Source organism: Arvicola amphibius, chromosome 2 (genome assembly GCF_903992535.2).
Source record: "Arvicola amphibius chromosome 2, mArvAmp1.2, whole genome shotgun sequence".
Lineage (NCBI taxonomy): Eukaryota > Metazoa > Chordata > Mammalia > Rodentia > Cricetidae > Arvicola > Arvicola amphibius.
The window spans coordinates 2068933-2095369 of NC_052048.2; the positions used below are offsets into that span (position 1 = coordinate 2068933).

The 26437-nt window shown below is 46.5% G+C and overlaps 1 protein-coding gene across 1 annotated transcript in view; it reads left to right on the forward strand.

The window, feature by feature from the left end:
- Window positions 1–4111, forward strand: part of Tmtc1 (transmembrane O-mannosyltransferase targeting cadherins 1) — a 197793-nt gene extending 193682 nt beyond the window's left edge. Inside the window, exon 20 of the mRNA XM_038318662.1 lies at window positions 2821–4111. Within this exon, the coding sequence (XP_038174590.1) occupies window positions 2821–2961 (141 nt within the window). The 3' untranslated portion in view covers window positions 2962–4111. The remainder of the gene's footprint in view (window positions 1–2820) is intronic.
- The last annotated feature ends 22326 nt before the right edge of the window (window positions 4112–26437 follow it).

The window sequence follows — 26437 nt, forward strand, 5'->3', positions numbered from 1 at the left end:
AAAAGGGAAAGGAGAGAGAGCACTGATGGGGCTCTGAGAGCAGCTCCTATAGAGTGCAGGATCTGAGGGGTCCCGTCATGCGGACACACACAGAGCACACACAGAGCTCCTGTAGAGTGCAGGATAATTAGGAGACTATCATCCAAGCCGAATTTCAAAGTAATTTCAGCACGGTTTCATGGCGGCCATCCGTGCTTTGCAGAATGTTGTTGTCTAGGGAACTCTCTGGGATGCTGAGCATGCTCTGTGCCTCACTGTCCAAGGAGCAGGAACTGGCCACGGCAACTGGGCATAGGCAATGTGTCTGGTAGGACTGGTGGATCTTAGTCTTAATTAACTAAAATTCAGTTCTGTAAATCAGGTCATTCTAGTTCCTACATAGCAGAATTAGAGTCATTGACTTAAGGGATACAATTTAAAAAAAAATAACAGGGTTAACAGTTTAATCAAGAAAAGAACAATTTGGGGGAGAAAGGGAAAACTAGATTTTGTGGAAAAAGGCAGAAACCCAGTGATCTGAGATAATACTAAGGTTAAGGATGAGGCCTGAATTCAGAGTAGCCTCCAATGACAGCTTGAGGGCCCACTGTGTGGAGTATCTTGTGAGCTCTTGGGGTCCACAAGCACTCACGTGCCCAGATGTACACCAAGCTTAACATAAATCAGAGGCTCGGAGGAGGATGCTGGAGTTAACAAGATGGTAATGCAGCAGAACTGGTGTTTGGCCTTTTTCGTCAGCATTGACTGTCAGATATAACTGTCTCCTACCCAGCCCACACTGGCTTCTCAGTGTACAATTCCTCCTTCATTTTCAGCATTTCCACACCCTCTTACACCAGCTGAACACATAACTACCACGAGAACCAGAAAGTGGGTCAGAGACTGAATGGTCTACTCAGTGATAAGGGTCACTCTAGCAACCTGCTGAGGTCTCACCTGTCAGGCAGCATCCAAGCTCTTGACACACACAAACACAAGATACTTACACCTTGGTAAACATTAGCTGCTAGCTCGAGGTGTTATTTTAAATTGTGGTGTCCACCCACATAGGAACTGCAGCTGAGGATGATGGAAAGTCAATTTGTTGTTTTAGAATGGGTAGAATTTGGACAGCTTCTTGGGGTCCGTGTAAACATCTATGCCCCCAAATAAGGCAGACCAAGGAAATCTTCTGGAGAAGCGTGTGTGACTCAGAAACACCTGCACCACTGATGCCCCTCTCAACTGTGTCTCCAGAGCTACCTGCCCAACTTCCACGAGTCTCAGCCACCTGAGTCTCCCTCCTCAACCTCCAGAAACTTTCCGCTGTTTGTGTAGCCTCAGAGAGGGGCCTCGGGAGTCCCGCGAGTCTCGTGAGCTTCCCAGACCCTGTGAGCAGAGGACACAGACAGCGGAATCTCTGTAACAGTCTGGGTCTTAGGGCTCTGCAGGACTCAGCTCGGCAAGGCCGCAGCAGATGAGGAAGATGTACGTCAGGCTGTAGAACAGGGACTGGGAAAAGCTACCGACTGTGACCAGTGGTCTGTGACTGTCTGGGCCCAGGCACACGTGTTATTGAGCAGATGAGAGTTGACAGTAGTGGGAGCAGGTGCCACAGGTCAGAGGCCACCTTCCTTCTTCCCTCCTGTGGCCAGTCTCTAGCTGGTACTTTTCACCACTTACCCTGGCTACGAGATAAACCTGAGTCCATCTTTAATTTTTTTTAAAGATTTATTTACTTTATGTGTATGAGTTTTTGCCTGCATGTATGTGTGTACACCAAATGCATGCCGTGCTCACAGAGGTCAAAAGAGGGTGTTTGATCCCTTGAACTGGAGTTAGAGACGGTTGTAAGCCATCATGTGTGCTGTGAATGTCACCAGTCCCCTCTACCCCACTCTGGAGTCCTCTGAAAGAGCAGGTACTCCCAACCATGGAGCCGTCTCTCCAGCCCCCAGACCCTCTTTCAATCAAGTTTTTCATGGTGTAGAACTTGCATTGGGCAAAGGCTGCTTTTGTGTTTCAAGTCTAAGATTAGAACAAACTAAGTGTAGGGCCCAGCCATGGCAAGCTCAATACAGGTAAGAGTCTCAGTAGTTTACTCTGAGGCAATACCTGTTCTGAGAAAGACCACCCCAGCGCCCTCAGGAGCAGAGCACCCCAAGGAGATTCCCAGCATTCCAACCATTGTAGATAGGATCACCTGCCAGCTCACACCCATCGCTTTTCACCTGGACCCTCCTATACAAATGTCAGCCAATCAGGGGTCCTGAACCTTAGAAATCCCTCACCCCAACTTCTGCTATTATAAAAACCCCACCATAGCTGAGCTGGGGGCTCTCTGATTGAGCCAACTGGGCACAGGGAGAGTCAAATTCGAACTTGCATAAGAATAAAGGCTCTTTGTTTTTACATACAGGATTCTGTCACCTCAGCAGATCTGGGCATAACACTAAAAAGATAAATGGATGTCTGTTTAATTACTGCTCTCCCTCCCTTCCCACCCCCTTACCCCAAGCCTATTTGCTTAAAGAACCACAGACCAGCGCTAACCTCCTGAGAACTCTACAGCATGACAGTCTCCTCTGTACTAGGAAGCTGAAATCTGTGTTTCTGCCATTTATGCTTGTGGTATAGCTATGAGCCTCCACATTCTCCAGGTGGTCTGGTTCTTACAGATGGATTCACATAAAGCATCCCAAAAGATAAGAACATCCACAGAGAAGGTCTCCTTAGGGCACCTTAACTGGCAGTCAGAGGAAGGGCGGGGATGGGGAGGGGAGATTCTCTCCTCCTCAGAGGATTGTGCTGAGCATCTTTCTTTCTCCCCTCATCTTCCAGGGAAGCTATGCATCTGCCAGGGCCTATTACGAGAGAGCCCTGAGGCTGGTTCCAGACAGCAAGCTGCTGAAGGAAAACCTAGCCAAGCTGGATCGCCTGGAGAGACGGTTACAAGAAGTCAGAGAAAGGGACCAGACCTAGCTTCAAGGACACAGTCACGCGGGACTCAGCAGGCAGAGAGGACTTGCTCACACACAGCAGGCTCTGCCTCCTGGTGGCACAGGGAGACAGCTGCTGGTGACCCTGCTGCTAGGGTTGTTTCCATGAAGACAAACAGCAAAAGGGAACAGGCAGTCTGCAGGGAAGGGAAGTAGCATGTGCGCTTTAAGGGCTCTGTCTGTGTCACTCCCAGTACCCAGGATGCAGATATGGAAGTGATTCTTACCGTAGCCCAGAAATACAGAGGAGACAGCCTCCTCTGAAGTTGGCCCGTGGGGGAGTCTACTTGAGGAAGTACAGTTAATTCTCAAGAGTCCAGAGTGGGTAAAGCGCTTTGGTTGTCTTGTTGAAGGCATGGGAGCAGAGCACTTGATCACTGGGCTTGGTCTAATAACCCCCATGAGTATCACTAAGGACCTTTGGAGAAATACATTAAATTCCACTCTGATATACGTTTTTCTAGTGCCTAAAACACGGGCAAGCTTCTAGAGTTGTATGTGGGTGTCTTTATGTCTCCAGGAAAAATCTCCCTGAGCAGTAAACAAAAATCAACATCAAAAACAATAACAAAAAAAGCTCAGCATCTTTGATTTGTTACAGAAATGTTTTTAAATAATTGAATTGTATTCCAGATTTTACTAGAGCTGTGTCTCCACTCTGAAACTTCTCAGTGCATACACCAGGAGATTGCTACCCTGAAATACGCTGCCCAGGCATGGTGGGGTGGGGTGTGGGGTGCGTTCTGCGTGGAAGTGTTAGAGGGCCAGTCTAGAGAAGTGCTCGCCTTTATTCTCTTAAGGTCAAGACGTCATGAGATTTATTATTTTTGAGAGATATATTTGAGCATTGAGGAACCTTTACAGTGCGTTGCAGAATTCCTCACGGACTGAGTTGAGAGAAAAGAGCTCTATTTATTGACTTTCGAGGTTTACTGGGAATTGTGTGCTTAAGAGACAAGTGACGGACAGCAGACTCCATGGAGAATGCTCTAGAGCTCTCGGATAAAAGTCTAGATTCACAGTTTTTTAAAAATATATTTATATTTAAAAACGAGGAAGGCAAAGTTGAAATCATAATTTGACATTATTTTTAGTGTTATTTATTGTATAACTTATAAAATATTTAATATATATCCACATGTGTGGTTTTGTCTCTGTACATAGTCATTTTGATAGCAGCTCTCAAAACCAATCATATAAAAACTGCGTAATAAGAAAGCTTTAACAATTGCCCCAAATTATACTGGTTCTATGCCACTTAAAGCTAATGGAATCACGGGTCAGCTCCGTGTTTGGGTAGTCAGTGAAGGGGCTGGAGCACCTGCTTCAAACTGGATGCTTCTCACTGAAAGCAGAAACCTGAAGGTCATCCAGGCCCCGCTGCCAAGCCAGTTGTCACACAAACAGGACAGCTGAAAGGCAAAACATCTCACCTGTACAGCCAGACCAGAGGAACCCAGCATCAGGAGGCAGTGCTTCTGTGTGTTATTTTATTTTATTTTTTGACAGGTAAGTTGAAATAAATGGCTGAAAACTTATTTTAAAAGGCATGGTGACGCCAGAGGTGGTGGTGCACACCTTTAATCCCAGCACTTGGAAAGCAGAGGTAGGCGGATGGATCTCAGTGAGCCCAGCCTGGTCCACAGAGTGAGTTCCAGGACAACCAGGGCTATTACACAGAGAAACCCTGTCTCAAACCCTCCACCCGCCGAGAGGGGGCATTTGACCCAGTGCTCCCCTGCTCTTGGGGCCAGCATGTGTCCCTGTCACCTGATGTCTAGAATCGACTGCCAGGGTCACATAGCACAGATTGATCCGGAATCTTATTTTCTTCCATCTAAGGTCAAAAATATGTACTATAGTGCTTGCTATAAAATAATTCCAAGCCCCTAGTTTAGAAAGCAGGGGTCTTTGGCAACACCTTAGTACCTCTTTTTAGAACAGTATTTACCAAAATGGGTGTATTAAAAACTAACGGGACATATGGAATTTGATATGACTTTGCCTTATGTAGATTGCTACAAAGGATCTCAGTGTAAGGTTGTTGGAATAATTAAAAAGGCAACTGTAACATAAATATTGCTAAGGAGAAAAAGCCACCTGGCGCCTAGGAGGCTGCTACATAGGGCCTCTCTCCTTCCTCGTTTGTCTGCCTACTTTGGCATCTCCCTGAGTAGTAAAAACACACACTGCTTAAAAAGAAGAAAAGTCAGCTCGCTTTGTTGGCTCAGATGTTAAATGAGCCAATGAGAGTTTCCTTGGTAGATACGTTGCCTGGGAGAAAGTCAGTTGCGAAGTGTTTTCTCAAAACTGTGGAGTGTTATCTTGTAACAGGCTGTTTGGTCCTTGTCACGTGGGTGATCCGTGGGAGTCGTCCTTTTTACAGTAGAAACAAAGAGCCTGGCTTGTTGTGAAAACGCGTCTGGTTTACCACCAGCAGGCTTTGCTCTTTGTGACTGGAGAGCTGTTTCTGGAACCTAGGGGTCGAGCTGGCTTTGAAAGCCCGCAGATCCTCTGCTGGCGATTCTGACATCATCCTTGTCGTTATTGTTGGTGCTGAGAACACAAAGCACGTTCCCGCTGAGCTCTAGCCTCAGCTAAATTATTCTGAGGGTTTTTTCGTTTATATGTTTTTAAGAAAGGGTCTAGCCTGAGTCTCAGAGTTCTGCACCATGCCCTGGGGAGGAAGGAGGAGGTGCTTTCCCTGGGCTGAGCCCCAGCATGGTGTTCTCAGGGTTTTTCCTGAGTTACACATAGAGCCCTTCATCCCCGGAGCCCCTCCCCCATCATTCCCTGTCACTCCTGCCTGTCACCCTACCTAGCTAGACCCAGACTGCCCTTGTCATGAAGCCCAGTGGCAGTTCATTCTTGTGCCCTTTGACATAGAAGCTATAGGAATGACTGGTGGCTTGTTTTAAATTCGGGAATTATTCAGTTAGTATTTTTCAAAGTGATTCAAATGTTTCCGGTTATTAATGTCCTTTGGTTAGGTGGTGGAACTCAGGCGAATGAACCAAAAATGCAGAAACTACGGGGGAATAAGTGCTTTTGTGAGGACTGGGGGCCTTGTTTGTTTGTGTGGTTCTGGGGCTAGGACTCCATCCACGCCAGGCAAGCCCTCCATCACTGGCCACCAGAGACATCTCAGTCCTGGGCTTGTTTATTCTGAAGGTTGACACAAAGCAGGGAGGTTTCTGGTGTTCATCAGCATGCAGGTTCCCTTCTGAAGTCTGCAGCAGAATTCTACAGGTCTTTTTCAGCTTTCGGCCAAGACCAAATAAAAATTCCAAACCACACCGCAGAAGCCGACCTGGGTGACCGAACTGAGGAATAGAAAAAGCAAAGGTCCCATTTCTAGTGATTGTTAGCAGATAGGCTGTGTCCTTCTGATTACAGAGCACCGGGCTGGGAGGAGGCCTTCCCTCCTGCGCAGGGTCTCTCAACACTGGCTGCCCTTGGAGAACTGCGAGCCTTCTTCCAAACTCCCTGAGACCCAGTGCTCTGCAGATAGCAAAGTCCTGCAGGGCTGACTGCTTTAATGAGGCTTACAGCTTCTACCAAGCAGATGGGGTAATATGAATTTTTTATTTCTAGCTACTGGACCAAAGTGAGCCAAAGAATTCTAATGGATGGGTCATCACATTCCTAGACTGACCAGCAGGTAACTGAGTAGGGTGGCTTTGTGCATGTGGCAACTGGTCTATAATTTGTCCTTCTCTTTAGAAAACGCTTGAGTGTCAGATGGAGAGACACCACCCTGCCATATGCACACACCAGACAAGAGCCAAGGATAGAAAATAAACAACAACAACAAAACAAACAAACAAACCAAAACCCTGATATCTTTTGATATCTTTCTTTTCTTAGAAGGTGTCCATGGCACAGAGATTGCCTCTTTCTGCCCGGCACACAGACCCTGGGGCTTTGTTGTTGAGTTCTTGATTGCACTTACTAAAACCTGTTTTTGATGAGCTGGGTGTGGTGGTACACGTCTTTATTCCCAGCAGCAGTGGGGTGGCAGAGGCAGAGGCAGAGGCAGAGGCAGGTAGATCTCAGTGAGTTTGAAGCTAGCCTGGTCTACAATAGAGCAAGTTCTAGGATAGCCAGAGCTACACAGAGAGACCCTGTTTCAAAAAAACAAGCCAACCAAACAGAAAAACCTCCTTTTGACAAAGAATCATGGGCAAAAATGCCTGCTCCTATCTGTGTGGACCCACCCAGGGGAATAATAAACCTTTAGGAGCTAATTGGCCAAAAGCATGCAACTATGGTAGAGGAGGGTTGTTTTGTCTTCTTCTTTTCCTGTCACCCGAATACAGCAAAACCGAGCATCTAATGCCATCCTTTAAAAAGTGCAAATGCCTGTCACACTTCCTTTCAGACTGCAGCTGTGCAAGCTAAAATTTTAGAGTACCAGAAACCAATACCGAAAATATTATAATTCTTACCATTATTCTCGGTTTCAAAGCAAAGCTTGTTGTATAGTTCTGAAAACTCTTCTAATGCTTTTGTTTCTATGAGTTCTTTGTTCTGAGGGAGGAGATAAAGTAATCATGTACAAATCAGGATGGATAGGATTATCTGAAGCCATCTATTGGTTCATATTAAAACATTTTCATCACCAGTGCTTTTCCGGGTAAAGCCATCAGGGCATATAACTTAAAAAAAAAAAAAAAAAAAAAAAAACTAGCACTTCACAAAACACAGTCCTGGTCTGGGTGAAAATACAGGCTGCCAGTCATTCCTAACCGGAAATGTCCACATGCAGAGGCCCAGGATGTCTTCTCCTGGTCAGGGGCACAGGATAAATATTGGTAGCGAGCCTGGAAGTTCCTACCGTGCATACCCTTTGGGGATGATTTAGCTGCTGGCCCGTTGTGGGGAGGGGGGACACTCGTTCGAGATCAGCGCTTCAGAGTTCTAGTTCTGGCATCAGTCCAGGGAGTCACCTCACTCGGACAGGTTAGTCCACACCTAGGTGGAGTTTGTCCTTCATGGAGCACTGTCCTGTCCAGTGGCCCCTGGAATACCATGGGCCTCCAAAATGCATTCAGAAGTACTCACATCCGTGAAGATAATGATCTTATTCCCGACAGATCTTACTAACAAACACAACAAAACACAGACCAGCGACCCTGGGAAGACTAGGCTGCCCAAGTGTGCTAACATGACAAGAGTAAATCTTCCAGTTGTGCTTAAAGTTCGTATGGTCACCCTGTCACCTTCCTGGGAGAAAAGATGACACCTTCTCCTGGGGAACCGAGGTGTTGACATGTGGAAGTCGCTGTGTTTGCTGTCGGGACCGTGGTCTCTGTTCCTACTGCTCAGTGTTCTGTTTTGGTTGACTGTAAATGTACACCTGTGTTATTCTTGCTGCTTAAAACACTTCTCTGCTGAAGTCTGACTGTATACTTTGCCTAAGTCTTTCAAAAACAAAGTTTATGTAAATGTCTATTTTATATAAAACATGGTAAAGTGAGAACTCTGTCTGGCCTCAGTCTCTCAAGTTCTCCGGTTAGAATCCACCAATAAGCCTTTTGCTAGTGGATCTGAGCTTCAGAAGCAAAGATGGCCTGTCTGTCATCTTTCAGACCCCACAATGACAGTCAGCTTCTCACTCACACCAGACTCTACCTCCGCGCTGAACTCGCCTAAGGCTGCTTGGTAGTTGCCTCGGGCCTTTATGGTGTCAAAGGAAGTTAGAAAGCAAGGGTTCCCCATACCCTGTACTTCATTCATGGCTACCTGGACCCCGCTCTCTCTGGGCTCAGCCCTCCACGTGCAGCTCTGTCTGCTCCGTTAACCTCCATTCGCTGGCTTTTACTGATTCTGTCTTAAAGCTCACTGCTGGGTGGGGACACAAATATTCGATCACTAGCACAAAAGGGGAGAAAACACCACAGTCTCCGTTAAAAACCAGGAAAAGTCCTCCCTGTGGTTCCCCGTGTTATCAATAGCGGTGACATTTTTTTTTCCCCACCACACACTCACATTCTCTTTAGGGGCCTGGCATGTTGGCTCAGGTTCGTTTTCAGGCGCAGGGGAGCCTCAACAGCAGCAGCTACACCACAGGAAAAGAACATCTCCCCAGCAACCATAGCAACCATTGACTGCGTTTTTATCCTGGGGAGGGTGAGGCTTGGGATCCCCTCCTGCTCCGTGACGCTCAGCAGGCCCAGCTCCGGCCTGGTGCTGATAATCAAGCTGCTCTCGAGAGTGTGAGAGCACAGCCACACTTTTTCTTCTTTTTTAATTTCAAAGACGGGGTTTCTCTGTCTAACAGCCCTGGCTGTCCTGGAGCTTTCTCTGTAGACCAGGTTGGCCTCAAACTCACAGAGACCCACCTGCCTCTGCCTCCTGAGTGCTGGGATTAAAGGCGTGCACCTCCATAGCCTAGGGAAGATGTGTCCAAACCAAAGACCGAGATCCCGTGTGCCACAAATTCACCCCAAGGCAAGCCAGTCCCCTCCCTGAGACTATGTGCTTTTCTTCTTTTATTTATCTATGTGTTCTGTATTTTAAATATCATTGGACTGTTTCTCCACTACCACAGACAGTTTCTACCTGCCAACCATTATCTTACTAATAGATGTGAAGCTAGACAGTTAGCCACTCTGTATTACAATCCATACTGAGAGGCTCTTTTCCCGTGAATGGAAAGGCTTTGTTAGGGTGTGCCTGCACGGGTGGGGTGAATTCTCTACATTAGGATAGGGTCTCCCATAAGACCGAGGGCTTTCGACGCTGGCGACAAAGGGGCCATGCCCAGTTGTACGGAAGGACCCAGAGGACATAGACAACGCTGTGTGGAGCACTTGTAGGTGAGTGAGGAGAAAACTGGGAACCACTTGGGGAGACTGGCTACATGGCCTGGCCAGAGCTGGATCTTTGTGCCCCCCGCAGTTACTACACAGCATGGTGCCCATCTGCCGATGGCTTCACTCCAAAAGCTTTGAGTGGCTTTTATATCACCTCTTACCGAAAAAGAACGTTGAGTCTGTGGGGGACTTTGAGCTTCGCTGGAAAACAACGTGCACCTGGGTGAGCCTGCGGGCTCATGGGTCGATCCTCTCGGCACTGGGAGGAAAGAGTCAGCTGGCCACTAGCCAGGCACACATACTTCTGTCCCGGGACCACTGCTTCGTTTCTGTGGATTCGGATCATAAAGATACAAGAACGCTCTTTGGGTGCCTGTGCCTGCACTTACAAATTTGATGGGAAGAGCAGGGAAATGGGCTGGAATCTGCACGGTACACGTCTGTTTCTCTGCTTCTACTTCTCTGCCCTCCCAACTCCAAGAGACAGTAAAGCCCTGGGCCCCTCTGATTGCCGATACATGCAGTGTCCTCTTGGGCTTGCCCTTAGAGTCTGATCAAATATAAGTCCACTAACAGTCTGGCTTTTATTCCTTTCCCGTCCTCGGGCTAACTTATTGCCACCCAATATTGATGGAGAAAATACAGACATGATGTCTTACTAATGGATTCCTTGTACATACCTTAAGCAACAGAGCACACAGCGTTGGCTCAGGCTTTTGTGGTAAATACTGTGACCCAGGAAAGCAGTGAATGTTCTTGAGGGCCAGGAGGTTGGGCAGGCTTCTTAGAAGCTCGACAGTTGCTAACTGTTGAATCTCTTTCTTTGAGAAGTGCTTGCTTGCATCTAGCATGGATTTCTGGGTGCAACGCTGACATCTCTGCATCCTGCTCCAGTCTGCAGATTCCATGGGTCTAAGCTTTCCTCAGATCTGCTGCAGGGCCCTTGACACATAACAGGGGAACTTCAGCCATGGGGACACCTCTCCCAAGGCCAGGATGGGGCAGGAGCACTAGGAAACTCAGAATGACCAGTGGTGCAGAATGATCATGAGGGACACCTGGACCCGGAACTGTGAGAGGTGCAGGCACACCGTGCCCTGAGAGGACTGAGGCAGCAGTTTCAGCTTCCCCACTTGGTGTCAGTCAGCAGTCTGCCGGTGAGGAGGACTCAGAGATCTCATGGAGACCATGGGACCTCTGTCAGCGGATCTGCTGCTACTGACCCACAAGCCCCAGAACCTAGGTGAGTGAAGGCCCCTAGACCTGCCACCAGGTGAGGCTCACATCTCCATGGCTTGGTATAGGAGGTCCTTCTGTCTTTGTGTTGCTTTCATTGGTCAATAAAGAAACTGCCTTGGCCAGAACTTAGGTAGGCGGGGAAGACAGAACTGAATTCTGGGAGGAAGAAACAGAGTCAAGAGGGGACGCCATGGATCCGCGGCCAGAGGTAGATGTGCTGAAACTTTTCTGGTAAGCCACGACGTCGTGGTGATACACAGATTAATAGAAATGGATTAAATTAAGATGTAAGAATTAGCCAACAAGAAACTAGAACTAATGGGCTAAGCAGTGATTTAATTAATATAGTTTCTGTGTGGTTATTTCGGGGCTGGGTGGCAGGGACGAACAAGCGGCCCCTCCTTGCAACAATGGCTTGCTCTGGATTCCCTATGGTTGTGGCCAATATGGGCCCAGGAATCCCCAAAGGCAGGCCTGCTAGGTGGAATGCTCTCAACTAGGAGTTTGGGGCTTTCTGCTAAGGACCCTCTTCCTTAGAGTCTGGTGATCCCAGCATCTTCACTGCAGACTCAGTCTCTAGTCAATGAAGCAGTTAACTAATTACTCTTTATCAATAAAAGAAATTAGGAGTCAGATATTGGGGTAAGAACCTGCATGGTCAGAGAAGCTGCTGAAGCCACCAGTGGCCTCCTACCTCCTCTGTTCCTCCCTCCAAAAGGGCTGAGACCCTCTCTCGGTCCCACCTTATAACTGCCAGTCTCCTATCTATCCACAGTCCTCCAAACCTCTATGGTTAATTTTGGTCAGCTAGTGGCTAGCTCCCCTCTCTGACTCAAAGCAAGCTTTTATCAAAATATCACACAACCAATTCTAGTGCCAGAGATAGGACAGGTTCTCTCCTGCCCTGGATCTTGTCTTGTTAGGGCAGCATGGGGCCAGTGGAAGGGCTCTGAGCAACCTGTTCTGGATGTTGGGTGTTCTTGTAAGAACCCAGAGAAAGTTTTAAAGCAGGTGACTTCAGAGCCTCTGTGCCGGGCCTGGGGAATCTGGCTGAAATCCTGGTATAGTGAAGACTTAAACACAGGCTCTGTGTGAGAACAGTCACCTGTATGGGCTCCTGCAATACGGGGGTGCAGAATCCCAGCGGCTGATGTGAAAATCAGGGAAACAGTCTGGCATCTGCACTCCCCAGGATTAGTAGCTGTAGAAGCTCAGCAGTTGGTAGATATTAGGTAGGAACCAGGGTGCAGAATCCCAACCGCTGATGTGAAACGGTCTGGCATCTGCACTCCTCAGAATTAGTAGCTGTAGAAGCTCAGCAGTTGGTCGGAACGGTGACAGCCATTGCTTTCTGTTTTTTAAGTGCTCTTTGTAAATAAATATCGATTGCATGTGTGTGTGTGTGGGGGGGGGAATATCCCACCACATGAATGCACGTACCTAGAGAGGCCAGAAGAGGCACCCGATCTCCTGGAACTGGAGTTAGGCAATGTGAGTTGCCAGTGGGTGCTGGGAAATGAACCCCAATCCTCTGGAAGTTCAGTCAATGCTCTTAACTCCTGAGCCATCTCTCCAGCCCCCAACAAGTACTTAATACATTTTCCAGGACTCTATCTGCCCAGAGAAAGTAGGCGTGATGTATAGACCTTGAGTAACACATTTATTTGCTTCCTTCCTAATTGTTCACCCAGTGAAGACTGCCGGTGTGTCCCTCCCCACAGCTGTCATCTCCCCCATCGCTGTCTTGTTCTTTCAAGAGGGCTGTTCACAATGTTCCTGCTGCTGTTGTTTGTGGGGTGGGGCTGTTGTTTTGAGACAGTGTTTCTCTGTGTAGCTCTAGCTGTCCTAGAATTCATTCTGTAGACCAGGCTGGCTCCAAACTCGGAGATTCACTTGCATCTGCCTCGCAGGTGCTGGGACTAAAAGCGTGCAGCACCACACCCAGCTCCTGCTGCTGTCAGTATTTTTGTTTGTTTGTTTGTATGTTTGTTTGTTTGTTTGTTTGTCAGACAAAGTCAAGACAGGCGACCTTGCTACATAAAGGATCAGAGAGTGTTGTAGGTTTCTGTCCTGCCTGGTTCCCACAATTGTTAAGTCCCAAACAAATCACACAAAGGTCTACATTAGTTATAAACTGGTTAGCCCATTAGTTCAGGCTTCTTATTAACTCTTATAACTTATATTAGCCCATTATTCTCGTCTATATTAGCCACATGGCTCGGTACCTTTTTCAACAAGGCAGTCACATCTTGCTTCTTCTGTGGCTGGATCAGGACTGCAGAGGAATGGGCTTTCCTCTTCCCAGAATTCTCCTGTTTTCACTGACCTGCCACTACCTCCTGTCTGGTTGTCCTGCCTATACTTCCTGCCTAGCTATTGACCAATCAGTGTTTATTTAAAATATAATTGACAGAACACCATTGTCCCACACCAAGAGAGTAAGCAGGAAACTGAAACACTCCTGTCCTTAACACTCTACTGCTTTGTAAAGTTAAACCAAGAACCAGAGGGTAGGTGCTGGGGTCTCACACGGGCATACAAAGCATAAGTTCTGTGCTGACACACAGCAGCTGAGGTAAATCTTTATGGGTGGTGTGCTGCGGTTGTGCTGAGGGAACAGACCTGCACTCTGTGGCACAGCCATATCTGATGGGAACAGCAAAAGTCATAAACCTGCGCAGTTGCTTGACAAAGATTCAGAAGGCTGACATTCCACCTTTGGTTTTGATCTCCGCCTGCTGCATACTTGGGGGACTTTTACTATTTGCACAATTTGGTGATGTTGGATTGATGGAAATTTTTTTTACGAATCATTTATGCCTTCTCCCAGGAGTACTGTGCTTCCTAAACATGCTACCTCCCCCCTTTCCGCTTTTAGGGAGATATCCTTATCTACTCTAAAGTCTTCCTTATGCCTTGGAGGTTGTGGCACACATAAAGAATCCAGAGGTCTCCTTATGAGGCTCTGAGATATTCTTGAAACATCTGTTCCTGTACTTACTCAGGAGCAAGATAACCAAAACACAGTACACTTAAAAAGGCCAACAAGATTCAGTGGGCTAGAGGAGTTGGCTACAGATTAGAAACTTCTTCCTACTGTACACTCAGACAGCCACGTGGCACATGCAGCAACAAAGTTAGAGCTGGAGGTACCTCCGCCCTACACAGAGACTTACACTGATGGATAAAGAATGATGGGAAAAGAAGATAGAAGAATGAGATGCTGGGACCTCCCTTTCTTAGAAAAGTTAGCTCACGCAGAGCCCCTGTGGTGTCTTATGACCAAGGAACAACAGAATGCCAGGATCAGACATATACATGAATTCTATAAAGAGATAATATGTAAACACTGTATTATGCCAGAAATTGAATAACTGCAGCCACTTTGGCCTGAGGATTTTCTTGGTCATGCTCACCATTAAGAGTTAATAATACACTGTTTGGGACGTGGCAATCTGCCTGGGCTGGCTTGGAGATTTTGTTTTGGTCTAGACTCCTTTAAGCCACAGAAGCTACCGGCCTACTACAGGCTGTCACATGACTCCAGATTCTTAAAGACTGAGTTATGGGTTTAATGAGTAAAAATGGTTATAAAAGATAACTCTTGAGGGAGAATGATCGTGAAAGGTAACTGTTTATCAATGAAGGTTAAAAGATACGCAAGAGGACGTGAAACCCGTGTCCAAAATCAAAACTGATATGATCTATGTTTGGGAACAGCATGAATCTATCCCTGCTTACTGAACTCTGTGTAAATAAAGAAACATTCTGGCTGCTGGTCAGTCAGGCCACAAGATCCTTCCAACCATCATGCCTGGCTCGCTCCTTTTCTTGCCGACTCCTTACCTCCTCTCTGGGGCCTGTCTGCTATTGGGGTTGGCCCCCAGCAACTCTGGCCCCCAGCAATAGTAACTGTGCAGAGGATAGTTCATAATTTTCACAAGAATATGTGTGTCAAATTACATTATATGTATGCTTCAAATATGAACAGTTTTAATTACCTCAGAGCTTGAAGGTGGCTCTGGGTTTTCCTAAATGAAGAGCTTTAGAATTACTATTTTATAAATATCGAGCTTCCCTTTTGGGTAAACATTTGCACAGAAATTGAAAAGGGTCACGACTGCCTGTTAACTCAAATCGGATGAATTCCTTTTTCAAGCAGTCCTTCATCTCATCTCTTCATACTTATAATCTCATTTGTGTTAAACCTGGACGTCACTTGTCCACCCGTCTGATGAGGACCAGTAGGGTACTGTAGCTCTCATTGGAAAGCTTGTCTGTCTCACTAGAGGCAGGGCCTTCCCTCATGGTGGGCCATGCAGCATGGTGCCCTGGGCCCTGATGCTTCCACCTGCAGCTGTGACCACGATGTGTGTTGCCTCCCTCGTGGGACCAGAAAACTGCTAAGTTCCTAGTATACAAGGCCCTGGCACTGAGCTTGGGCGTTGCCTTTCCTCTCATCTGACTGGTGCTTTGGGGAGCTACAGCTTCTGAAGTCCCTTTCCCATCATCCATCCCATATGGTTTCCATGGAGAAAGCTAGCTCGCTCTGAGAGACAGCTCTCTCCTGTCTTGGTACCATCCTTGCCTTCACACCTCTTTATTTTGGTGTTGGGGGCAGGGTTGCCGCAATGTGCCCAGCCTCACTGAATCAAGCAAGATGACCGTTATGGGAATCCAGTGAGTCCCAGGGTGAGTGATTTCTACATTCCGCAGCCTGGTGAACAGGTTTCTCTTTTCTTTTGCAGCAGGATCTGATTGCCAAAGGCGTATGAATTTAGCGCCTGTTGGGCTGGAGATGTGAATGGGAGCAAACTCCCAAGGCTGCCACTTAGGACTGGTGACATCTGAGGACTGAATGTTCAACTGTGAACATTTTCATGTGTTCTTTCTGCTCACAAAAGGGGGAGTCTGGAGGAATACTGGTTTGTAGGAAAACAGGTAACCATGGACTCTCACTGGGATGACTTCTGTGCATCTGGGCTGTGCTCTAAGGTTAATTCCTCTGAAAGAACCATGGAAGAACATCCTTGTCTCCTGTCCAAGGTGTCTGAGTTGGTGGATTTTATCACACAAAACAAGATCACAGGGATAACGTCTTCCTTGTCTCCTATCTCTAGGGCACCCTGGTGTTTGCAAGCCTGTGAATGATTTAAAATTCTTAGGCCAGAATATGAATATATAACCTTGTCCTGGGCCTCATGAGTACTGATACTCTCCCTCTCCCTCTCCCTCTCCCTCTCCCTCTCCCTCTCCCTCTCCCTCTCCCTCTCCCTCTCCCTCTCCCTCTCCCTCTCCCTCTCCCTCTCCCTCTCCCTCTCTCTCTCTCTCTCTCTCTCTCTCTCTCTCTCTCTCTCTCTCTCTCTCTCACACACACACACACACACACACACCCCGAGATGTATTTTATTTTATGTTTTTGAGTATTTTGCCTGTATATTTTTTAAGATTTATTTATTATGTATACAGTGTTCTGCCTGCATGTCTGCCTGCAGGCCAGAAGAGGGCACCAGATCTCATTACAGATGGTCGTGAGTCATTATGTGGTTGCTGAGAATTGAACTTAGGATTTCTGGAAGAGCAGCCAGTGTTCTTAACCTCTGAGCCATCTTTCCAGTTCCTCGCCTATATTTATATATGTGTACCACCTGCTTGCCTGGTGCCCAAGGTCAGCAGAAGGTGTCAGGTTCATTAGAACTTGAGCTATACTGATGGTTTTGTGGGTGCTGGGACCTGGACATGACCCATCCCTCTATATTAGGCAAATTTTACCACATATTGATTTATACTTTTTTTGCACATGCCATTGTACTATCGCTTATAGTTGTAGGAATTGTCTGCATGCCTCATTTTTTAAAAAAACCTTTCATCATTTGCTTCATTCTCTTAACCAGGGAAACACCTTTCATAACTAACCCTTGAGGCAGATGGAGCTTTTCAACATGCACCTAGTAAGTGCACTAATTTATATTAATCCTAGAATAACAAAACTGACCTGTTACGTTCATGCTCTGTCTTTGTGGATCTTGGGTGCTCGTTATTGCTGCATTCTGCCTTGATGTTACCAACCTTGCAGGCGTCCAGCACTGCGCTCCCCAAGTGGAAGGGGGTAGTTGCCATGGGAGATAAGACGGAATCAGAAACTGTTACAGACTCCCTTTCCACTGACACTGTCGGGTAGTGCTCCAAAGGCAGCAATGTTGAGCCACCTTCCGCGAGGCTTTGAACTCACTCTATAGCCAAGATTGAATCTGAGATACTCCTGTCTCAGCGTCCAGGCAGCTGGGATTACAGACTTATACTTTCAGGCCTGTCTGTGCATTTGAGCGTACTGAGCCAGGCAGGATAGAACATCCTGTAATCTCATAGCATGCAGGAGCCTGGGGCAGAACAATTGCCAATTCAAGGCCAACCTGACCTACCTACAGACCAAGAAGAGCCTGTCTTTTTTTTTTTTTCAAAGGTATAACTTAAGAACTAAGTTTCTTTGCTACCAAACAATCATTTAAAGGGTGACTTTGAAAATAGAATTGAATCTTCCTATTAGACTGCGTAACAGGTAATGACCATGACAACGACCTCCGTTATGAAGACATTAGCGTCTGCAATGCACTCGGTAACTGTGCTACTGTCCGAAGCCAGGCCATCTCGAAACCCATGACTGGCTTGGTGTCATCGTGCGAGAAATGGAAATGAGGGTGGTTATGGCCAGAACCAAGATCCCCGCCTATGTTCAGGAACCTGCTTTGAATAAAATGCTGAAAAATGACTTCAAGGACTTTTCACTGAAGTAGCAGTCCTGAAGTATGGAAGGGCTACATACATACTGCAATCAGAGGTGCTGCTGTATGCGTGGCTGCATGTAAGAGCCAGCCTGCAATCAGAGGTGCTGCTGTATGCGTGGCTGCATGTAAGAGCCAGCCTGCAATCAGAGGTGCTGCTGTATGCGTGGCTGCATGTAAGGGCTAGCCTGCAATCAGAGGTGCTGCTGTATGTGTGGCTGCATGTAAGAGCCAGCCTGCAATCAGAGGTGCTGCTGTATGCGTGGCTGCATGTAAGGGCTAGCCTGCAATCAGAGGTGCTGCTGTATGCGTGGCTGCCCATGGATTCGGTCCCTAGACAGTTCATTCTTTGATATGCCAAATTAATAGCTATCGACTCCTTGACTTTTTAAAAGATTTGTTTAGTTGTTTTGTGTGTATGAATATTTTGCCTGCATGAATGTTTGCAGAAAACCATGTTTGTTTGATATCTTAGAAGGTCAGAAGAAGGCATCAGGTCCTCCGGAACTGGAGTTAGGGTTGTGAGCTTCCATGTGGGTGCTGGGAACTGAAACCGGATCCCCTCCAAGAGCAGCCAGTGCTCTTAACCACTGTGACATTCTCCAGCCATAGATTCAAGTTTTTGACATATTTATTGCAATGAAAAGCATTAAAATCTTAAGTTTATATGTAGAATAACTTTCACAATGTGGATACCCATGTAATTGACACTTGGATCATGAGTCAAAGCCCCGACATGAAAAGTCCCTGCCTGTCCCTGCAGCTTGTCACTCTCCTGGGAGTAGCCAAGTGCCCTGGACCATAATACCATGGGTGAGTTTTGCCTATCTGGGAACTGAAGACTCTTTAACCCATTTCTGAGTTCATGAGACTTGATAACATGTGATTTGAGATGCAGCCCTGTCGGATAACATTTGGAGACTGGGTGGTAACAAACATAGACCACAAGTTATCTCATCTTCAATGTAGCTTTTTCTCATATATTCTTAATACTCTTGTCAAATAAGCCTGATATTTTTTCCTTCTCAATCTAAAAATAGTCTGGTGACATTTATGAAGGTCTCCAAAGACATTTACAGTGGGAATACGACAGTGTGGAAAGAGGATCAAAGGCTGGCATAAAGGCATGGCCCCACGCTTCTCACAACACAGAGCTTCACCGGCATAACTTCCCGGGTAACTGGTGGTTCCCAAAGTTTGGATCCTCTGAGAAAGAACCACGGAAAAACATCAATTGGTATTTTTCCAAATGTCTGAGCTGGTGAAAACATGATCACAGGGGAGAAAATGCTTCCTTCCTTGTTCCACATCTCAAGGTTGCTCTGCTAGAATCTGAACAAAGGAAACTTGATTGATTTAAAATTCTTGACCCAACATAAATAAACATGTCTCAAAACTTGGGATCATTGATGTGTTTCATTTTAACACAGACTGGATCTTGTATTTAAAAAAGTTATGTTTTTCTGTGTTTATGGGGGATTAAAAGAGCCCCTGAAACTAGATTCTTCTTTTTTTATTTGGCACCCCCCCCCCAACTTCTTACATTTGGTCTTGTTCATTTGCTTGGCATTGTGTGGAAATAAGGGTGGCTCTGGAGTTCATCTTGTTAAGTAGATGTAGAATACAGATCCACAGTATGTGTGGCTGCAGTAACTCAATCTGCAGCTCTCAGACAGCGGCTGCAGTAACCCAGGCCTGCAGCTCTCAGACAGCAGCTGCAGTAATTCAAACTGCAGCTCTCAGACAGCAGCTGCAGTAACCCAGGTCTGCAGCTCTCGCACAGTGGCTGCAGTGACTCAGGCCTGCAGCTCTCAGACAGCAGCTGCAATAACTCAGGTCTGCAACTCTCAGACAGCGGTTGCAGTAACTCAGGTCTGCAGCTCTCAGACAGCAGCTGCAATAACTCAGGTCTGCAACTCTCAGACAGCGGTTGCAGTAACTCAGGTCTGCAGCTCTCGGACAGTGGCTGCAGTGACTCAGGTCTGCACACTCTTGGATAGAGGCTGCTTTTGTGCTGACTACACATTGTCTTCAGCTTTTCATGGTGTTTTAAATGCATCCTCCAAACAAACACAGATCCTGCCTAATTTCAGAAAAAGAATAGAAGCAAAACAGCAGTTGCCCTCATTCTGCAGATAATAACTGTGCAAGTGACCCACCATGCAGGCAACTCACCGTGCAGGCGACCCACCACTGTGCAGGGGACCCACCACTGTGCAGGCGACCCACCGTGCAGGTGACTCACTGACTCCTCTAGAAAGTGTTCTGGAAAAAACATGCAAGGTCTTGGGTTAGTACTTTTCTTTGGAAAACCATAAACCATGAATTCCTCCTGGTTGGTAGGTGCTAGAGGAAGAGAGAATCTTTGTACTCATCTAGCAATGGTTTCCAGGTACGGGCACAGCTTTTGTAGGCAAAAATCCTACAGCTGTGAATAGGTGCTTGGTTGTCAGAGAAGTGCACAGAATGTTTTAAACCCCCACCAGAGTGACGGCCTCGGCTCTCTGGGGGACGTTCTGGGTTAAGGTTCTGGGTATGAAATGACAGCAGCTGTTATTGGAATCACCTGTGCTCTTAATTCTCCCATGGCTATTGTCTTCACCTTTAGGATTCTGGATTTTAGCTGAAATCTGGTAGCGAACGGAAGGTTAGGTGTCTGCAATAAACTTGGAAGATGGAAGTTCTGCGGTCCACTGTCCCTGTTTCACAAGTGCTCGTCTTCCTTTCCACCCCCTCCGCCTCCCCCCGACCTACACTCACACTCTACCCCAGATGATGACGAGAAGGAGCAGAAAAAAAACTGAAAAAGCCCGCGGGGTGTGGTGGAGGCAGGAGGATCACAAGTTCACGGTCAGCCAGAGATACATAGAGACGCTGTCTCAAAAACAAGAAAACCACAGAGTATGCAACCCCCCTTGGACTTTGGCAGGAAGTCAGACATGCCAGTGAACAGAGCAAGCTGAAAAGCCAGACATGTCCCAGTATGTTGAGCAAATTCTCCTTTGCCAGACTTTTTAACCTTGGGCTCTAAAATCTAATCATTTCTCCCAGTGAAATAATTGGCTGACTATTTGATTGGGGCTTTAGGGAGCGTGTCTTCAGTTGCAATTGAACCCTGAGCAGCTGTCCTGGTTTCATTTCTGTTACCCCCGACAAGAAGTAACTTTGGAGAGTCCCAGCCCTGGCCTTCAATGGTCAAGGGAGGACCCCTTAGCAGGCAATCGAAACACAAACACACCAACCGAGAGCACCTGTGCTGCCTGCTTGCCTTTCTCCCTGCTGTCTCTCTCTACTCTCCCATGGTGCAGGATCCAGTCCATGGGATGGCACCACCCACATTTAGAGTGGGTCTTCTCAACTCAGATAACCATCAAGAGAGTCCCCAGCACCAAGACGTGCAGAGATGATCTACATAATCCCTCAGGTAAGGCTCTTGCCTCAGATGAGTCTAGGCTATGGTGAGGTGACGCTTAAACTTCCCAGCACAGGGGCACATGTGGAAATCCACTGTCACGTCTAAGGAAGATTCGAATTTTCAGTGTGATTTAAGTTTTACCACTATAATCCTTGCCCTAAAAGCCCAGATCACTGATGCTTGTGACAGACACCCACCATTCTCTTCCTTTACATGGGCCCTTGACTTTCATACACTCTGAATTCCAGGCTGTAGCTGAAGCCAAGCTGGAAGCCCAGAGCTCCTTGCTGATTACACACACACTGAGTTATAGAGAAGAGCTGGGCTGTTTGTGATCGCTCAGAGCTGTACCAGGAATCAGGAAATCTTTCTGGCTTGTGTGCCGTACCCTGGGTCTTACTTACGATTGACATTCAGGTCTATCTAGAAAGGAAACCATAGTGAGCAAGGGTGGCAGGTAACCAACTTTCCTGGAACTAAGATTTTTTTTTTTTTTTGCTCTGAGTATTTTCTAGGAAAGCAGCGCGTGCATGATTAAAAATGAGTTCTGAGGGAGGTAGGAGCAGGAGGACCAGGAATTTAAGACCATGCTCTGCTGCTACAGTGGACTGAAGACCAGCCTGTGTTATAAGAGCACAGAAAGAGTCTTTACTTAGGAGTATTCAAGATGTTTAAGTGGGTTTTATTTTTTTCAAGCACTATTATTGCTTTCAAAACAGGACTTGATAAAGAAATAAGTACTAACAGTAGGAACAGGGAGGAGAAAGAGAAGAGGCCCCAACTTCCAACAGAATCTGGCCAGGATGCCGGAAGAGACCATATCAGAAGATGGCTAAAAAGAGAGCAAAGAGGAAAGTCAGGGGAGTTGAATGAAAACAAATTAAACAAAATCACAAAAGGCTTTACAATTGTTATGATTGAAAAGGTTGCTAAGCATATCCAGTCCTCATTCTCCAGATACAGGAGCAGATGTGTTTCTGTCCAAACACATAGGCTTGCCACCACCAATTAAAGGTTTTCAGCTCACAGTCAGAGAACTGAAATAATCTAGCTCATGGAAAAAATTTGGATATAGTTGCAGATACCTTTGTGAGCTGGTGGCAAAAACCTGATTCAGAAGTACACAAAAGGCCAGGAAATAGCTCTGAGGCTGAGATTGGTTTCTAAGTACAGCAGCCATTGAGATGAAGGCACTGTTCACCAGACTGTACTATGGAGTGCTTGGCTCTAGAATGGATCTCTTCTCTCCTCCTAGGACACCACCATGAGGGCTGGCCTCCAGCAGCTCAGAGGTGGAGGCGGATCCACGGAGTAGGTGAACTAATCACTCAGCTTGAATTTTCCATCTGAGGGAGTAGAACTTAACTCTCTGGGGCTGGCGAAAAAGGGATGCACACACACGCACACACATGCACACACACGCACGCACACATACACACATACACATACATACACATGCACGCACACATACACACATGCACAAATGCACACACATGCACGCACACGCATGCATACATACACACATATGCACACACACTCACACACACACACACACACACATCTCCAACATGTCAGGATCTCACCTAGGGTGCTGATGAATGGCAAGCCCTTAGCAAGTTAGAGAAACTGAAGAGGAAATGCAGGCAAACACTGAACAGACAGACACACAGGACTTTGCTGAGGGCCAAAGCTGAGTTCTTCATTTTATTCTTTCTGTCGTTTGTTCTACTCTATACTCCTTTTCTGTTCTGTTCTTCTACGCTGGCGTGCTCCGTCTCTTGTGTTTTTATTTTTTTGCCTTACAGCTTATACGCCCCAGCGAAACCTTTGAAGCAGTATAAAAATCACAGTGTGGTTACGTTTTATTTTTTTAAGCGAATGGTTACAATGAGTACAACCAAAAAGCATGTTTTTCATAGCCCTTGCATGATTAAACATTTTACGTATTACAGGTAAAAAACAAGTTGTCCCAAGAAGCCAGATGCATTCATGTCCGATAAGTTGTTATAGATTAACAGAGCGTAAGCAAGCAAGGTGTTTTTCTCGCCACTTCTTTTGCTGGCAGGCTGTGTTTTGTGTGCAAAGAAAGACCAAATATTTTATTATTTGTCTCAAAAGGTAATCCTATTAAAAAAAACTTAAAGGAATCACACATCTAAACTTTTATATATGAAAAGCAACAAGTCAGCTCTATTTCAAATCCACAGGGTGCATACCACTCATCAACAGGTTTTTTAAAAATATATATCAGGAAGCTGATGGCAGAAATGGGCACAAGGTATTCATCATCATCTTTGATCACCGATCCATCCTAGCAAGAAAGCACATCAGTCAGCAACAGCCAGGCTGCCATTGTTTTGTTCCCTGACTTTAGCGAGTCCTTTGTTCAATTATTAAAAGTGTATCTTTATAAACTTTAAATTGTTCTCCAAGATCTTCTACCTCAAAAGCCTTAACAGAAACATCTTAACCTAATGTTACTAACAATCTACATGTCTAAATTCTTCCTAGGTGGTGGTTGAATCATTAATCTGCTCCAGCAGCAATGCTTGGAAAAAAATCACTATTATTGTAACTACGAATAACACTACCCAGTGAGGGGCTAGACACCCCTGAGAGTTTTCATACACCCCCTAGATTATGAGGGATGTATGTGGTATCTAGGAAGGCAACAGTCAGAGCTGTGCTCAATAACAGCATGAAGTCCTCATCCTCGGGGCTTTGCCTCTCCAAGGCTCACCCAGCCGAGGTCCATGAAAGCCAATGTTGCTTGCTGGTCCCCTTGCGGGACTCCCGACATGGAAGGGTTTCAGAGAGTCACTGAGGCTGGGTATTGCGTAGTGGGGAAGTTCCTACGCCAATGACGGTCCTGGGAGGTCAGGAGACCCTAAGAGGCCATTGGATGAGACTATGAAAGCTAAGGTCTTGGTTAGTAGAGAACCTAAGATATTAGAGATGCCAGGGCCTTGAGATCTGCCAAGAAAATCTGTACAGAGGAGGTGTGTGTTGCAGGCAGCAAAGCTGGTGGGGGTAAAGCCATAGGAATTTGAAATTAAAGTCCCAGGTGTTAGACACGATGTTACAACATTTGGCATATGCTCTGATGGGTTTTGGCCTTGTTTTGGTCTAGTATTTCCTATACCCAATTTCTTCCTTTTGGAAGGGTAAAATATATATTCTGTGCTGTATGTTAGAAGTATATTGTCTACTTTTTATTTTACAGGGACTTACAATTCAGAGTTTTATGAGTGTCAGAAGAAACTTTAGAATTTGGACTTTCAATCTATGTCATGGCCATGAAAGACTAAGTGGATTGCTAATGTTGGACTAAATACATTTGCACTATGATGTGGTCATGAGCCTACGTGGACCAGGAAGGAGAATGTGATGGTTAGACTGAGAAATATCCTCTGTAGTCTAGGGCATTTGGATGTTTGGTCCCCAGGCAGTAGCCCTGTTTGGGGAGGTTTCCGGGGCACAGCCTGGCTGTAGGAAGGACATCATTGAGGGTGGGCTTTGTGCACTCTGTTTTCATCTCCATGCTGTGTTTCTGTAGTTGAGATGTGAGAGCTCAGCTTCCCCCTGCTGCTGCCATGCTTGGGCTACGGTGTTTTGCCACAGCAACAGAAATACTAATACACATATGCGCATGCAGAATAAATAAACAAAAGTTTACAACTATCCCACTGCCAACTTATAGTACTCTCTGTATCTTAGAGTCTCATACAGAAATAAGTTTTCTGGGAAATATTTTTTTATATTGCCTATTGAAAACTCTGACTTTGCTGAAAATACCCTGTAATTTTCTAACCTAGCATTTCTGTGATATGAAATTGTCAGTTAGAACCTTATAGAATTGTTGTGTCTCTTCAGATTATTGCTAGCAGACCGGCATGGCTGTGATGGAAATATTACCTCGTCCATTCTCTGTGCAACATGCTTTATTATAAAAGGCCAGGATTCTCCCTGTAGGAGCTAACATTGCACTCAAGAGTCTCAGTAGTCTCTCACTGACCACTCTTTGACTAGTATTTCAATGTCAATGACTCAAATATGCCAACTAATGCTTTTCTTCTTTCTCCTTAGCTTCCCCTCCCTGTAGACATCTGTGGAGCAGCTACTGTGGGCCAGGCACACTCCAAATGGCCCCCAGCTCCTCTTCTGACCAAGGTTAAAGTGTAACAAGGAGATGAAGCATTGTAAGACACGTTGGGATATATGTTGGATGGGCACAGCAAAGGGCGTGGAGTGAGCAGGGAGGGAGGGTTCAGGGGTGAGGGCTGAGAGCTGTGTGTGAGCAGGGAGGGGAGATACGGGTATAAGGGCCACAAAGACATATGTGATGTGAACCAGCAAGCATCTTTCTGACATTTAAGTGTAATAAAATGATACTCAAGTACTGTGAGAAACTCCTGAGTTCTTCTGAGGTCGGCATGTATTGGGAGCTAAGAAGCTGCACTGGTTTCATGACCTAGGTATCATCTGACAAGAATCACCATGTTCACCAGCCACGTTCCAACCTCACTCTCGCTCACCAGCCACGCTCCAACCTCACTCTCATTCACCAGCCACGCTCCAACCTCACTCTCTCATTCACCAGCCACGCCCCAACCTCGCTCTCTCATTCACCAGCCACGTTCCAACCTCACTCTCGCTCACCAGCCACATTCCAACCTCACTCTCATTCATCAGCCACGCTCCAACCTCACTCTCTCATTCATCAGCCACATTCCAACCTCACTCTCACTCACCAGCCACACTCCAACCTCGCTCTCTCATTCACCAGCCACGTTCCAACCTTATTCTCATTCATCAGCCACACTCCAACCTCGCTCTCTCATTCATCAGCCACGCTCCAACCTCGCTCTCTCATTCACCAGCCACGCTCCAACCTCACTCTCATTCATCAGCCATGCTCCAACCTCGCTCTCGTTCATCAGCCATGCTCCAACCTCATGCTTGTTCACCAGCCACGCTCCAACCTCGCTCTCGTTCATCAGCCACGCTCCAACCTCACTCTCTCATTCACCAGCCACGCCCCAACCTCGCTCTCTCATTCACCAGCCACGTTCCAACCTCACTCTCGCTCACCAGCCACATTCCAACCTCACTCTCATTCATCAGCCACGCTCCAACCTCACTCTCTCATTCATCAGCCACATTCCAACCTCACTCTCACTCACCAGCCACACTCCAACCTCGCTC